This window comes from Globicephala melas, chromosome 8, assembly GCF_963455315.2.
Source record: "Globicephala melas chromosome 8, mGloMel1.2, whole genome shotgun sequence".
Lineage (NCBI taxonomy): Eukaryota > Metazoa > Chordata > Mammalia > Artiodactyla > Delphinidae > Globicephala > Globicephala melas.
Window position 1 is genome coordinate 716,668 of NC_083321.1, and position 16,305 is coordinate 732,972.

General features: G+C 63.3%; 1 protein-coding gene across 1 annotated transcript in view; it reads left to right on the forward strand.

Annotated features, from left to right (window-relative positions):
• MUC2 (mucin 2, oligomeric mucus/gel-forming) overlaps positions 1-13,187 on the forward strand; it is a 32,735-nt gene extending 19,548 nt beyond the window's left edge. The window contains exons 34-58 of the mRNA XM_070046186.1: positions 128-1,372; positions 1,493-2,140; positions 2,312-3,264; positions 3,906-3,966; positions 4,351-4,574; positions 4,621-4,677; positions 4,962-5,146; positions 5,516-5,690; positions 6,159-6,406; positions 6,958-7,141; positions 7,433-7,658; positions 8,330-8,508; positions 8,790-8,859; positions 8,980-9,080; positions 9,193-9,224; positions 9,697-9,874; positions 10,089-10,193; positions 10,422-10,462; positions 10,670-10,789; positions 10,885-10,986; positions 11,403-11,531; positions 11,736-11,775; positions 12,103-12,229; positions 12,462-12,680; positions 12,965-13,187. Of these exons, the coding sequence (XP_069902287.1) occupies positions 128-1,372; positions 1,493-2,140; positions 2,312-3,264; positions 3,906-3,966; positions 4,351-4,574; positions 4,621-4,677; positions 4,962-5,146; positions 5,516-5,690; positions 6,159-6,406; positions 6,958-7,141; positions 7,433-7,658; positions 8,330-8,508; positions 8,790-8,859; positions 8,980-9,080; positions 9,193-9,224; positions 9,697-9,874; positions 10,089-10,193; positions 10,422-10,462; positions 10,670-10,789; positions 10,885-10,986; positions 11,403-11,531; positions 11,736-11,775; positions 12,103-12,229; positions 12,462-12,680; positions 12,965-13,187 (5,872 nt within the window). The remainder of the gene's footprint in view (positions 1-127; positions 1,373-1,492; positions 2,141-2,311; positions 3,265-3,905; positions 3,967-4,350; positions 4,575-4,620; positions 4,678-4,961; positions 5,147-5,515; positions 5,691-6,158; positions 6,407-6,957; positions 7,142-7,432; positions 7,659-8,329; positions 8,509-8,789; positions 8,860-8,979; positions 9,081-9,192; positions 9,225-9,696; positions 9,875-10,088; positions 10,194-10,421; positions 10,463-10,669; positions 10,790-10,884; positions 10,987-11,402; positions 11,532-11,735; positions 11,776-12,102; positions 12,230-12,461; positions 12,681-12,964) is intronic.
• The last annotated feature ends 3,118 nt before the right edge of the window (positions 13,188-16,305 follow it).

The following is a 16,305-nucleotide window of genomic DNA, read 5'->3' on the forward strand; positions in this document are numbered from 1 at the left end:
CCAACTCCAACTCCCACCACAACCACAACAGAGATTCCAACTCTGACCACTACAGAGACCCCAACTGGGACACCCACCACCACTTCAACTGGGACTCCAACTCTGACCCCCAGCACCACCTCAACAGTGACTCCAACTCCAACCACTACGGAGACCGCAACCACAACACCCACCACCACAACAACAGGGACTCCAACTCCGACCCCCACCACAACTACAAGAGAGACTCCAACTCTGACCACTACAGAGACCCCAACCACAACACCGACCACCACTTCAACTGGGACTCCAACTGCGACCCCCATCACAACCACAACAGAGATTCCAACTCCGACCACTACAGAGACCCCAACCACAACACCCACCACCACTTCAACTGGGACTCCAACTGCGACCCCCATCACAACCACAACAGAGATTCCAACTCCGACCACTACAGAGACCCCAGCCACAACATCCATCACCACTTCAACTGGGACTCCAACTGCGACCCCCACCACAACCTTAACAGAGACTTCAACACCGACCACTACAGAGATCTTACCCATAACACCCACCACCACTTCAACTGGGACTCCAACTCTGACCCTCAGCACAACCACCACAGAGACTCCAAGCACTACAGAGACCCTAACCACAACACCCACCACCACTTCAACTGGGACTGCAACTCCGACCCCCACCACAACTACAAGAGAGACTCCAACTCTGACCACTACAGAGACCTCAACCACAACACCGACCACCACTTCAACTGGGACTCCAACTCCCACCACAACCACAACAGAGATTCCAACCCCGACCACTACAGGGACCCTGACCACAGCACCCACCACTACTTCAACTGGGACTCCAACCACGACGCACAGCACAACCACAACAGAGATTCCAACTCCGACCACTATGGAGACCGCAACCACAACACCCACCACCACTTCAACTGGGACTCCAACTCCGACCCCCATCACAACCACAACAGAGATTCCAACCCCAACCAGTACGGAGACCCCAACCACAACACCCACCACCACTTCAACTGGGACTCCAACTCCAACACCCAGCACAACATCAACAGAGATTCCAACTCCACCCACTACAGAGACCGCAACCACCACACCCACCACCACTTCAACTGGGACTCCAACTGCGACCCCCATCACAACCACAACAGAGATTCCAACTCCGACCACTACAGAGACCCCAGCCACAACATCCATCACCACTTCAACTGGGACTCCAACTGCGACCCCCACCACAACCTTAACAGAGACTCCAACTCCGACCACTACAGAGATCCCACACACAACACCCACCACCACTTCAACTGGGACTCCAACTCCGACCCTCAGCACAACCACAACAGAGACTCCAAGCACTACAGAGACCCTAACCACAACACCCACCACCACTTCAACTGGGACTGCAACTCCAACTCCCACCACAACCACAATAGGGACTCCAACTCCAAACACTAGTGAGACCCCAACCACAGCACCTACCACCACTTCAACTGGGACTCGAACTCCAACTCCCACCACAACCACTACAGAGATTCCAACTCTGACCACTACAGAGACCCCAACTGGGACACCCACCACCACTTCAACTGGGACTCCAACTCCGACTCCCACCACAACCACAACAGAGATTCCAACCCCGACCACTACAGGGACCCTGACCACAGCACCCACCACTACTTCAACTGGGACTCCAACCACGACGCACAGCACAACCACAACAGAGATTCCAACTCCGACCACTACGGAGACCGCAACCACAACACCCACCACCACTTCAACTGGGACTCCAACTGCGACCCCCATCACAACCACAACAGAGATTCCAACTCCGACCACTACAGAGACCCCAGCCACAACATCCATCACCACTTCAACTGGGACTCCAACTGCGACCCCCACCACAACCTTAACAGAGACTCCAACTCCGACCACTACAGAGATCCCACACACAACACCCACCACCACTTCAACTGGGACTCCAACTCCGACCCTCAGCACAACCACCACAGAGACTCCAAGCACTACAGAGACCCTAACCACAACACCCACCACCACTTCAACTGGGACTGCAACTCCAACTCCCACCACAACCACAATAGGGACTCCAACTCCAACCACTAGTGAGACCCCAACCACAGCACCTACCACCACTTCAACTGGGACTCCAACTCCAACTCCCACCACAACCACAACAGAGATTCCAACTCTGACCACTACAGAGACCCCAACTGGGACACCCACCACCACTTCAACTGGGACTCCAACTCTGACCCCCAGCACCACCTCAACAGTGACTCCAACTCCAACCACTACGGAGACCGCAACCACAACACCCACCACCACCACAACAGGGACTCCAACTCCGACCCCCACCACAACTACAAGAGAGACTCCAACTCTGACCACTACAGAGACCCCAACCACAACACCGACCACCACTTCAACTGGGACTCCAACTCCGACTCCCACCACAACCACAACAGAGATTCCAACCCCGACCACTACAGGGACCCTGACCACAGCACCCACCACTACTTCAACTGGGACTCCAACCACGACGCACAGCACAACCACAACAGAGATTCCAACTCCGACCACTACGGAGACCGCAACCACCACACCCACCACCACTTCAACTGGGACTCCAACTCCGACCCCCATCACAACCACAACAGAGATTCCAACCCCAACCAGTACGGAGACCCCAACCACAACACCCACCACCACTTCAACTGGGACTCCAACTCCGACACCCAGCACAACATCAACAGAGATTCCAACTCCACCCACTACAGAGACCGCAACCACAACACCCACCACCACTTCAACTGGGACTCCAACTGCGACCCCCATCACAACCACAACAGAGATTCCAACTCCGACCACTACAGAGACCCCAGCCACAACATCCATCACCACTTCCACTGGGACTCCAACTGCGACCCCCACCACAACCTTAACAGAGACTTCAACACCGACCACTACAGAGATCCCACCCATAACACCCACCACCACTTCATCTGGGACTCCAACTCAGACTCCCAGCACCACCTCAACAGGGACTCCAACTCCAACCACTACAGAGATCCCAACCACAGCACCCACCACCACTTCAACTGGGACTCCAACTCCGACCACCACCACTACAGAGACAATCCCCACCACTATCACAACCACTGGGACCCCAACACCAATAACCACCACGACAGTGACCCCAACACCACCACTGACCACCAGCTCCATGGTGACTCCCACTCCGACCCTCACCATTAGCACCACCTCCACTGAGACCCCAACATCTACACCCACCATAACAGAGGCCCCAACTCCAGCATCCACCACCACAGAAATCCCCTCCCCGACCACTGCCACATCCACAGAGACTCCAACCCCACCTCCCAACATTAGCACTACCAGCAGCACATCAAAATCTCTTCCTACGTCTTCCCCTCCAACCTCCCAGTCCACCTATCCCTCTTCCATGGAATCTACCACGCTTGTGACCACTGCCCCAACAATTGTGGAGACATATAGCACACCACAGACCCCAGCGTCGACAGAATCAGCCATCACTACAACAGGAGGAACCATGCCCTCTCCACCTACACCTGGCACCACCCCTCCAGGTACACAGAGACCATGGAACTTGTGTGGTTATTGGTGATGCGCTTACCGTTCCTTCTCCCGCCAGGGGAGCTTTACAACTCTTGGGACTTGAGACAGGTGCCCCCCACCCTACCCAGTGAGAGCGGTCCCCAAGAAGGCTCCAGGAGGGCTCGCCTGCCTCTCCTGCCCCCCAAGTCCCGATGCTGAGTGTTCAGGAAGCTGCTGACCCCACAGTACGTCTCTCCTTGGGCATGGCTGCCTGTGGCCCACATCCCTCAGCCTATGGCTGTAAGATGGGCTACGTGGGCAAAGCCATCCTGAGGGGAGACCACCGAGGCATGTGTGGCCTCATGGGGAGTAGAGGCTGCCAGTCAGGTGCCATGGGAGACCCTCCCTCTGTCCCCCCTCTTCCAGCTGCACTTCTCCCTGGGGCTTTGGAGGGCCGCTGGTCAGCCTTTCTTGATGGACCAATGTCCTGTGGCTCTCGTGCTGCCTGGAGCTGGTGCCTCACCCCCGTGGCCCCCCTGTTACATACACCATAGACTGTGGGCCCTGACAGTCTGCTCAGCCCTGAGACTGAGGGCTGGGGAAATGGATGTGAGGCCTCCCACGCCAGGTACCACGTCCTTCGAGTGAGCTGCCCACATGCACTTGCCACCAGGCCGCCTGTGCATCTACTATGGGTGGACGCCCTCAGCCCTGACTGCACCCTCCATTCTTACAGGCTCGCCAACCTCGGGTCCCACCTCCTCGAAGACCACTCCCACCCATGGAACCACGACTGGGCCCCCTTCATCCACCACAGGCCCCCCTTCCACACGCACACCCACTCCCGCGACTGTGTCAACGACTTCCACGGGAGCTTCCACACCAATAGGACACTCGTCGACCGTGCCACCCACGCCACAGACCACCAGCACCTTGACCTCCAGTGTGACCACCCCTACGGTGATCCCATTAACCTCACCCCACATCACCACGAGCATCGTCCCAGTCACCACCGGCACTCAGAGGGAATGCTGCTATTTAAATAACACGTACTATGCCCCAGGTATCCAAGCTTTTCATTCTGACTCAGGCAATGCAGGCTGGCGGGACTTTGCGCTCCCAGCGCCCAGGGGTCAGTTGAAGGTCTAAACTGGGTGCTTGCTTGGGAAGCTGGATGCCAGCATGGGCGGATGTCTCCATGGCCAGCCCCGTGTGCTGCCACCGCAAATCAGGGCTGAGTGAGGGTGGTGTGGACTTCTCTCTCGTGGCCTCTGTGGGGACCCGCCTGGGTACTCTGGTGGCCAGCCCTGTGTGGTTGGGGTAAGGACTGGGTCTTTCCCCTTGCAGGTGAGCTGGTGTACAACAGCACACATGGGGACACCTGCTATTACGTGAACTGCTCGCTGAACTGCACCCTTGAGATCTTCAACTCGTCCTGCCCATCCACACCCACCACCCAGCCATCCATGACATCCAGTGTGCCGCCCACCACCAAGCCCCCTGCGTGCCTGGACTTCGATCCTCCCAGACAGGTCTGTGTCTGTGGGTGGCTTTTGTCCCCTCGGGCACACCCCCCCACTATCTGGGCATCCAAAGCCCCAGGCTCTACCTTTCTGCTGGTCATGCCCCTGCCCCTATGCCCCACATCCCCAGTTGGGCGAAGGCTTTAGGCAGCTTGCTGGGCTCAGGGTCTGCTGTGGCCCTCCTACCTTCTCTCCCACATGCCCCTTGCTGTAGTGAGGTGGCTGGCTGCCCTCCTGGACGGGGTTGCCCTTCGCCTTCAGCCTCCTGGGCAGGGCTCTTAGGTGCTCACCTGGGGCCTCGCCTGCACGGCCCACCCCTCCTGTGTGAACCTGGGTGCCAGGCTGGTGCCGCTGACCCTGTGCCCTCCCCACCTGCAGGAGAACGAGACCTGGTGGCTGTGTAACTGCACCATGGCCATCTGCAAGTACAACAACACCGTGGAGCTCGTGGAGGTGAAGTGCGACCCCCCACCCATGCCCACCTGCTCCAACGGCCTCATGCCTGTGCGCGTCGAGGACCCCGACAAGTGCTGCTGGCACTGGGAGTGTGACTGTAAGCCCGACGCCGCAGAGACCCACCCCACCTGCTCCCCACTGTGTGTGTGGGGGCTGCAGACCCCAGGCTGTCGTGATGGCTTTGATGGCTGAGCACCCGCGGAGAGCCAGGCCCACGTTTGGAGCAGTTTCTCACGCCTCCTGCTTATTCCCCATCTCAGGCCAGGGGTCCGGGGGGAAGAGAGGGGCTTGCCTGGTGGAGCATGGCCACCGCCGAGGGGCCTGGGGTGGGGGTGGGGCAGAGCTGGAGTTGGAACCGAGGCCTGGCCACTGCGGGCTGAGTGCGGAAGGCACTCTTGGGGCCCAGATGTCCCACGTGCCCCAGGAACCAGACTCCGGGGCTTCCCTCAGTTTCTGCTTGCCCTTCCCACCTGACCCTTGACCCTTGGTCCCTGTCCTTGACCCTGTCCCTGTCCCAGCCCCCAGCCCATGGCTCGGCACTGGCTCACCCCAGCTCCCTCTGCAGGCTACTGCACGGGCTGGGGGGACCCGCACTACGTCACCTTCGATGGGCTCTACTACAGCTACAAGGGCAACTGCACGTACGTGCTGGTGGAGGAGATCACTCCCACCATGGACAACTTCGGGGTCTACATCGACAACCAGCACTGTGACACTGACAGCCAAGTGTTCTGCCCCCGCACGCTCATCGTGCGCCATGAGACCCAGGAGGTGCTGATCAAGACCGTGCACACGATGCCCATGAGGGTGCAGGTACGTTGGCTGGGGAAGGGTGTCCACGGCGGGGCGCACTGATGTGGGCTCCCTTAGCCGGTGGGAGGCTGGGCTTCCTCCCCCAGAGCCAGGCTTGGAGAGGGCAGGGCGGCGCTCAGCGGACACATTTCTGTGTCTGGCCCTCTGGAGGCATTCAGGGACCTCTTGACCTCCCCCTCTCATGCCCCTGCCACCCACCCTGGGCACAGGTCTCTGTGGCAGAAGCCCCCTCCCTGAGGACAGGGGTGAGTGGGGAGGGGCCCTGAACACACTGCACGGAGTTGTTGGTTCCCGTGGCCCGGGGAGTCCTACCCCCTGCACGGGGGCCCCCAGGTCTCCGGGGGACTCTGAGGACAGCGGCCCTGCCACCTTGCCCCTGAGACGAGTCAGGACAAGGATCAGAAGAGGGAAGGGGGAGAGGGACGGGCAGAGATCCCTGCACTGGGCGCTCAGCCTGAGGACAGACGGGGGAGGGTGACCCCAGGTGCCTCCGGAGGCACAGCTCGTCCCGCCCTGCTGGCCTTCCCTGACCCCAGATGTCTCGGCCACAGGTGCAGGTCAACAGGCAGGCCGTGGCGCTGCCCTATAGAAAGTACGGGCTGCAGGTGTACCAGTCAGGCATCAACTATGTGGTGGACATCCCTGAGCTGGGTGCCCTCATCTCCTACGACAGCCTTTCCTTCTCCATCCGGCTGCCCTACCACCGGTTCGGCAACAACACGAAGGGCCAGTGTGGTGAGCCTCTCGCCCCCCGTGCGCTGCCCCAGGGAGGGTGGCCGGGCTGCGGCTGGCTGCAGGCGCCTGCCCCCACGGCTGTGGTTCTCAGCACCGTGCAGGCCCCCACTGCCTTATTTGGGCTGGGCTCCTGTGGGAAGCCAATAGGAGTCTAGTCTAGTCTGTGCCCTTGGCCCCGGCCAGCCGGCCACCAGGGACCTGGGCTGGGAGGGGCTGGGTCCTGGGGGCTTTGCCCAGCCTGCTGGACGGCTGGGCTTGGCTCAGGGACACGTGGCCTTCCTGCCGACACAGGCACGTGCACCAACAGCACCTCGGATGACTGCATGCTGCCCGGTGGGGAGGCCGTTGCCAGCTGCGAGGTCGCGGCTGGCCACTGGGTGGTGAACGACCCCTCGGAGCCGCAGTGTCCCCACAGGGGCTTCACCACCGAGCGCCCGGCCGCCTGGCCGTCGGTGGGCAGCAGCACAACCACCGGGACACGCTCTCCGTCTCCGCTCTGCGAGCTCATCAAGGACAGGTGATCCCGGCCCGGGCCCAGCTGCACCCCTGCTGGTCTGCGGAGAAGAGGCCACAAGGGCTGAGCCTGGGGCTGGGGAGGCAGAAGGAGGTCACAGTGGGGCCCAGGACTCGGGCTCCTGATTTCCATGGGGCTGAGTGGCCCGTAAGGCATCCCTGTGCCCTTTGTGACCCCCCCATCTCTCCTGCCTCCTGGGCTGGTGCAGGGGCGGTTGGGCTTGAATCCTGGGTAGAGACTAGTTGACTCGGGACAGAGTTCGCATCCAGGACTGATGCTGGGGAGGGGTATTTGGACTTAGACAGAGAGGGGGCGCTCCCAAAGCTGGCATCCCTGGGAGCGAGCAGCTTGTCCCCAGAGGTGGGCGAGGCGGGGCTGGGAGGTTCCCTGCTGGTGTTGCTGGAGGGGGGTCTTGGCACCCCGTGGCCGTTTAGACACGAAGCTTCCATCTCCGGCCCGAGCACAGCGCCTCATCCTCGGGCCACAGTGCTGGCCCCCCTACCCCAAGGCCAGCCCCGCCGCTCTGCTCCCACCCTCAGCCCACGGGCACCTGTCTGGTGGTGCAGGCTGAGCCGGGCCCCGGGGGACAGCCCGGGTGGAGGTGCTGGGCAGGGGGTATTGTGAGAGAGGCTGGGGCACCGGCCAGACCGTGACCTGCAGCCCTCCACCCGCAGCTTGTTCGCCCGGTGCCACGCTGTGGCATCCCCCAGGCACTACTACGAAGGCTGCACATCCGACAGCTTCGCCGCGCCCGGCTCAGGCCTGGAGTGTGCCAGCCTGCAGACCTACGCCGCCCTCTGTGCCCAGAAGGGCATCTGCGTCGACTGGCGGAGCCGCACCGGTGGGGCCTGCCGTGAGTGCCTGCCCGCCCCGTCCCGGGCTCTGCTGGGCGCTGTGCCGGGAGCCAGACTGGGGTGGGGGGACAGGCCACCAGAAGAGCCGCCTTGCTCAGCACCCGGCGGGCTGGGCCCCCTCCTCCTGGCTCGGGACAGCACGGGGGGCTGAGGCCAGGCTCAGCCCGTGCGGGTGTGTCGGGTCCTGTTTGGGAGGGGCTGGGCACGATGTCACTTGGGGGTTAGGGTGGGGGACACAGGCTTTCCCCCTCTGACTCTGGTTCCTGCCCCCTCCCCGCAGCGGTGACGTGCCCGGCGCACCGCGAGTACCGGGCCTGTGGTCCCGTGGAGGAGCCCACCTGCAGGTCCAGGTCAGTAGCCGTGGATGCGTCGGGGCGGTGGGCTGTCCCTCTGACCGTGCTCCCGGCCGGTGTGTCAGGGCTGGTCGTCCAGTCTGTCCCCTCGCCGTCTCATGATGCTCTCCCCCCCAGCCCCACCCAGGCAAACAGCCCACGCCTGGCGGAAGGCTGCTTCTGTCCCAAGGGCACCACCAGCTACGCGCCCGGCTTCGACGTCTGCGTGGACCTGTGCGGTAGGCTGCCTGCCAGAGGCCGCTACTCCTCCCTGGGGCTGAGGCCAGCTCCCACGTGCTGGGGCTGTGCTCACGGGGCTGTGCTCACAGGGCCTGTCTCCTTCCTTCCTAGGCTGCGTGGGGCCCGACAACGTGCCCAGAGAGGTAGGCCGACACCCTTGGTGCTGGGACTGGACACTCCCACGAGTCCTGCATTTTGGGAGGTGGGATGGGTTGGAATGAGAACCTGGGACCCTTGGAGGCTATAATGAGTAATGAGTGATTTAAGTCCTGGAAGGCTGAGCTAGCAGGGGGATCCACCCACTAGCCATTTCATGCTCTGTCTACACCTGCGGCGGCGTCTGCAGTGTTGAGCGTGTCTCCTGCGCGTGGTTGGCTCTTTAGCTCCACGCTGTGTGAGCCCCACAGAGGCACGTGGTGCGTCTGCCCCGCACCAGGCCTGTGTGTGCACACGCTGGTGAGCAGGTCTCGGTTGTGATGTGAGTGTCCTGGCCCAGGAGCTGCCTTGTGCGCTCGGAGCGGGGAGGGCGCGGGCTTTCCCGCAGGCCGCCGGGTGCAGCGCTGCCTCGGGCTGACCGGCGCCTGCTCTCCCCCTGTTTGCCCCTCCTCCCTGCAGTTTGGGGAGCACTTTGAGTTCGACTGCAAGGACTGCATCTGCCTGGAGGGGGGCAGCGGCATCATCTGCAGGCCCAAGACATGCCACCCCAGGCCCCGCATGGAGTGCAAGGAGAACGGCGCCTACACTGTCACAGAGGTCGACCCCGCCAACGTCTGCTGCAACATCACCTCTTGCAGTAAGGCGTCCGCGGGGCAGGGAGCGGGCCTGGCCCTGCTGTGGTTTCTGGAGGTGGGGGCCTCAGGGCGTGTCTGCAGGACGGTGGGCTTCGGTGGGGCCATGGGGGTCCAGACCCCGGGTCCCTCTGCTGCAGGCCCCCGCCCTGTGCAGGGTGGCGTCGGGGCTCGGCCAGCTAGCAGCCGTGCTCACTGGGGTGTCTCCCCCGTTTTCAGAATGCAACGCCAGCCTGTGCAGGGAGAACCCCCCGCCGTGCCCGCTGGGCTTCGAGGTGAAGAGCAAAATGGTCCCTGGGAGGTGCTGCCCCTTCTACTCGTGTGGTAGGTGGGCCGGGGTGGGGGATGAAGGAGGTCTAGGCCGGGCAGCCGGGCTGGGGCTGGGCAGTGGTGTGATGGGGGGATGGGGAGGTGGGGGGGTGGGGCTGAAGTGGCCCCTGCCTGGGGGCTCAAGTTCTGCCCAGCGGATGCACCCAGCCCAGTCCGCTGGCTCTGCGTCCACGTGGGCTCAGGCAGGACAGTCTGACCTTCGTTCCTCTTCTTCCCCCCAAGTGCCCAAGGGCGTGTGTGTTCTCCGGAACGCTGAGTACCAGGTGAGCCCTGACGGGCTGCAGGGAGTGGAGCCGGGTGCACAGAGGGCATGGGGTTTGGCAGGCTCTTGGCTGGTCCGGTGAGGGGCCCTGCTCTGGGGGCTCTCGGCCCCGGGCGCCCAGCTCACCTGCTGGTGATGGGGGGCGGTGCCCTGGAGGAGGGGAGGTGCCTTGGAGGCCCCGCCTCACCTTCCCTCCCCGTGCCCGAAGCCCGGTTCTCCAGTCTTCTCCAAGTGCCAGAACTGCACGTGCACCGACCGCAGGGACAACGCCACGCAGCTCAACGTCATCTCCTGCACCCACGTGCCTTGCAACACCTCCTGCAACCGCGTAAGCACCCCGTGCCCAGACAAGGGCGGTCCGCCCACCGCCGTCCCCGCGCAGCCCTTCCTCTTTCGATGCCAGCCTGCCCGGGTGTCCTGCAGGGCTTTGAGCTGGTGGACGTCCCCGGCGAGTGTTGCAAGAAGTGTCAGCAGACCCAGTGCATCGTCATCAACCAGCCCGGCAGCCAGAGCGTGGTCCTGAAGGTGCACATGCCTGTCCTTCCCCGCCCGGGGCAAGGCTGAGTCTCCCCCGGGGCTGCAAGGCTGTCCACGTCCTGTCTCTTATCAGGACACCTGCCATGGGATTTTGGCCCCCTGTCCCTCCCCCACGCCCCGGGTAATCCAGGATGGTCTCACCTGGAGATCTTTAACTCAGTTCCCTCTGAAAGATACCCTTTCCAGGTCAGGTCACCTCTGCGGGATGTGCGGGTTAGGTTGTGGACCCGTCTGTGGACTACAGGCTGGTAGTCCCTGGGCCCCTCCTGGGTGCCACTGGCCTGGTGGCCCCGGGCCTGTGGGCTGCACTCGGCAGGGTGTTCGGGGAGCTGCCAGGTGTCTCCAGTTGCCTTTCTGGGTGGGACTCCTGCCAGGCCTCCCACAGACCCTCCTCTGCCCCACAGCCCGGGGACATGAAGAGAGACCCCCTGAACAACTGTACCTTCTTCAGCTGCATGAAGATACATGGCCAGTTCATCTCATCCGTCTCCAGCATCACCTGCCCCGACTTTGACCCCAGCACCTGTCTCCCGGTGAGCGGGCCCATCACTGCTGGGAGTGGGGGTCCCCGATGTTCCTGAGCGGCTGGCCCGCCAGCACCAGGACAGCAGCCTCCAGCCTGGAGGGTCTGCCGTGGGCCCTTATGCAGGAACGGCCGCGTGCACCCCCGTGGCAAGCGGGGGGCTGTCACTGCTCGGGGAGGCCTGCGAGTCCCAGCTGCTTCTCCTTCCCGCCAGGGCTCCATCACACTCATGCCCAATGGCTGCTGCAGGAAATGTGAGTTCCGGCGGGTGGCTCCTGGGGCGCGGGGCGCGGCGGCCTGGCAGCGGGCTCCACCTGGGCCCCTTGGAGGGAGGACAGCACGAGGGGGTGGTGCCCCGGGAATCCCGTCCCCTCTGTGCCACTCTCAGCTGGACGCTGAGTTCGAAGGCATCACCTGGGCTGCCCAGGAAGCCTGAATCCCTTCCTGAGAAGCAGGACAGAGCTCAGCTTACTTGAGGGCGGCCGAGGTGGGGTGCTTGGGGAGGGGAGAGGAAGCAGTGAGGGGGAGTGAGAGGGCCCTGGATGGTGGAGACCCCCCGAGCCTCTGCCCCCTCTCCCCAGGCCTCCCTCGCAATGAGACCAGGGTCCCCTGCTCCACTGTCCCTGTCGTCAGGGAAATTTCGCACAACGGCTGCACCAAACTGGTCACCATGAACGACTGCTCCGGGTCCTGCGGGACCTTCGCCATGTGAGGCCCAGGCCGCGAGTGGCCCTGGTGGGGGCGGCGGGGGGGATCCTGCGGGACCTTCGCCATGTGAGGCCCAGGCCGTGAGTGGCCCTGGTGGGGGCGGCGGGGGGGATCCTGCGGGACCTTCGCCATGTGAGGCCCAGGCCGCGAGTGGCCCTGGTGGGGGCCGCGGGGGGGCGGGGGCTGCGTCCGCGCCAGCAGGCAGTGGCGCCTCACCCCGGCTGCTCTGCAGGTACTCGGCCGAGGCCCAGTCCCTGGACCACAGGTGCTCCTGTTGCAAGGAGCAGCGCACCAGCCAGCGGGAGGTGACGCTGCAGTGCCCGGACGGGCGCGGGCTCAAGCACACCTACACCCACATCGACAGCTGTCTGTGCCAGTACACCATGTGCGAACTGCCCCCCTGGCGCAGGGCCCGGCGCTCTGGCCTCAGGGACCTGGGCCCGGGGCGGGGGTGAGCGGGGAGCGCTCGGCCACCCAGGCCCCGCCTCCACCGTCCATACACCCCCTCTATTGACCCTCTGAGCTTCCTCGCCTCCTAATCTGACCTTCTCTCTGCAGATGTTTATTCTCCAAAAGCCTTTGTTCGATTCTCTGCTTTTCCGAAATAAACTCAGGCAGACACTGCGCTGCTGTGTTTCAGTAGAGGCTGGGCGTCGGGTGGGCCGCCGTGCACGGCCGAGGTCTGGCTGATTCCTGGGGAGCGGGTGGGCTCCGGCCACCAGGCTCTGCACACAGGATCGGGGGGACACAGTGCCCAGGGGCCTGGCCTGGCTTCGGCAAACCCCGGAAGGCGCTGTCCTGCCCTCTCCTGCCCTTGGCATGCACGAAGCCCTGGCGGGGCCACCGAGATGCAGGTGGCCCCCCGCTGCAGGAAGCCCCCGAGCCCGATTTTGTGAAGAAGGACGCAGTCCCTTTCGCAGCCGTTATGCTGCCTGTGCACCTGTTTGCGTGCGTGTGAGTGTGTGTTCGCATATGTGACCTGTGTGTGAATGTGCACACGTTTGCATGTGTGTGTGAAATGCACCAACCCCTGGGGAAAATAGAGAAGGTCCTGGTCCACAGACGGGGGCAGCATGCCGACGCCTGCTGCAAAAACTGACAAAAAGTGACCTTATGGGTCCTTCCGGGCTGCCGTAACGCAGCTGGCCGCAGGGCCTCCGGCTGGCTCTGGGGACCAGGCCAGGAAGCGGCCCTGTGTGCGTGCGTGTGTCCACGTGTCCACACGCCCACGTGTGTCTGGGGACCTGCTCTGTGCGCTGGCTGAGATACCAGAATGGGAATTCTAGGGAAGGGACCCTCTGGTCCTTTTACCGTAGAGCGAGGCTGGCAGCCGTGGAGACCCACGGGGTTGGGAGGGGAGCAGTTGCTTCTCTCTGACCAGGTGGTGGGGGAGTGGGGGCCCTGGGTTCCTGGGCTGAGGACCCCCAGGTGTAGTAATCCAACCTGTGAGCAGCCTTGGAGACCTAAGGGGAGGGCACTCTGCCCCCGGGGCCCAGGTACAGTCTGCTGTCACATTTACACCTGATACCTGTCGGCCACATTTACACCTGGCTCATGGGTGCTGGATGAAGCTGCCCAGGGCCCAGCCGTTCTTGCACAGGGCGGACCCAGGCCCCCTACCTCCCCTCCACCCCCTGCCTCCTGCCGAGCTGGGCTGAGGCCACTGCCCTCCCCTCAGCCACCTGACCCCCTCCCCCACCTGACCCCCACCTGACACCAGGTCAGGACACCCCAGCACAGCAGTACCACCCTGGATCCCGGGCTCCTGGTGACTTCAGGAGCTCATACTGCACCTGGCCCAGCCCGTGGACTCCTCGGTGGTCAGTTGGCCTGGGATGGACTTGGAGTCACCAAGTCCCCTCCTAAAGCAGATTTGTTAAGGGGACAGAGGGGTTGCCCACCCCTGCTTTGTGGCCACGTGGGGTCCTGAGTGCCTCAGAGCCAGGCCTGCTGGTAAGCGGTCACTGAGCCCACCCCAGGCTCTCAGCTGTTCCTCTGTCCCTCCTGGGCCATGAAGGCTGTGAGCTCCATTCACTCAGTGTGTGGCCTGTTGCCTGGACCTGGACCCGAGCCCCAGGCCCGGCAGCTCCAGCCCCGGCTGCGAGACCTGTAGGACAGGCCCGGGGGGAGGGCGCTGGGGCCGGCGCTGGGTCGGGGGGTGGTGTCAGGCTCTGGCCAGCATCCTCCTTGGCCTCCCAGGTCCCCACTGCTGCCCCACTAGCCCTGGCCTCACAGCTGTGAAACGGGGGTTCCCGGGTGACCAGGGGTGGGCAAAGGTGGGTTGTGCCCCCAGGCCCGCTGATTTAAGCAGAACAGCCCTGGCTTTTTTCTCTTGGACACGGAGTTTCCATGAAGTTTTGCTTGGAAAGAGGTTTTTGGCTTAAAAATAGTTTGACAGGGACTTCCCTGGTGGTCCAGTGGTGGCTAAGACTCTGCATTCCCAGGGCAGGGGGCCCGGGTCCCATCCCTGGTCAGGGAACTAGATCCCACGCACCGCAGCTGAGTCCGAATGTTGCAACTAAGACCCGGTGCAGCCAAATAAATAAATAAATATTAAAAAAAATAGTTCGACAAAATCATCGGCAGATGGCGGGAGGCCGCGGCCCTGTCCTCCGAGAGGAACCCGCGGGCGCCTCCCGCCCACCCCGCACGTCGAGCGCTCACGGACGAATGAACCAGGGAGCGCGTGAGCAGAGGAGCCATCCACACGCCAGCCTCTGCGCACGACCCCAGGCCCACGAAGACCCAGGCGGGGGGGGGCGGGGGGGGAGGTACCGATTCATTGTTTCGCTTCCGTCAGGCCAACGGTTCCTGCCCCACCCCCCTATTTAGATGCGGGCTCTGAGGGCTCTGCTGTCTGCCGGACACCTGTACGGTGGGTGGCAACCCGGCCCTCTGCTCAGAGAGCAACCGCCTGGGCCCTGCCCCTCCCTCCGCGCTCCCAGCCCAGCCCCTCTCCCACTTCAGCCTTCCGATCCTGCGGAGACCCCAGGCCCTGGGGCTGCTCCACAGGTGCTCCCCGCCTGCTCCAGACCTGGTTTCTAGCTGGGGAGGGGTCCCCATGGAGACCCCAGGCCGGGCCCACACCGCCGATGGATGCAAAGCCCGGACGCCAGGTGGTTCCCTGCTCCCCAGTCCGCGGCCCCTCTCCTGGTCTGGGTCTCTGGTCTGAGCTCCCCTTTCCACTGACGCCTCTGGGGCCGATCTCTCCTCTGACCAGAGGCAGAGAGGCCTCCACCTGCCTCCACCGCCTCTGCCCCCCCAGGCTCTCAGGCACCGCTGTGCCAGGGCAGAGGCGGCAGATGTTCCCAACCACCTGGGTGGCCCAGGGGACACCTTCTGTAAATGGGGACTTGGCAGAACAGGTGCGTCCCTGTCCGGACAGCCTGCCCCCTCCCCCTGCACACGGCCCACCCAGGTCACAGAGGCGTTGGAGGGTCAGGATGGGGGACAGGGAGGGAGGAGGGCGGGCAGCCTGCAGCCCCCCCCCCCACCTCCAGCTGCTCTCTCTTCCTCCTCACCTGGCTCACCACCCAGAGCTGTGTCCTCCTAGGACTCCCTAGGGGTACGCCCCTGGAGCCACGGCCATCTGCTTCTCCCACGGCCCATGGTGGGCTGTCCCCTGTCTGGGGTGCCCCCAGGGCACAGGAGACAAGGACCAGGTCAGGCAGGTGGGCGGCCCTGCCCCGGGGACCTGGAAGCTGGGCTACAAGGTCTCCGCCACTGTCTTGGGTGCCGTGGGAACAGGGCCAGGCTTGGGACAAAGTAACTGCCCCTCTCCATGCTGCCCCACCCGCCCTGGGTCGTCACAGCTCCTCCCCGCTTCCCGCAGCCTGCCCACCTCTGCCCCTGGCCAGGAGGCTATGTAAGAGTAAAACACCTCACTGTTGGCTAAGTGCCTGTTTCTCCTGCTGCCCCCGTGGACCCTCACGCTACAAGGGCCCTGACACAGGGTTCACTCCAACCCTGTTTTCAGTAGGAAAACAGGCCTGGAGGGCAAGGGGCTCCCAAGGCCACCAAGTGGACCCCGAGGCAGAGTTGACCAGGCCATGGGTCCTTCTGCTGCATGCCGCCTT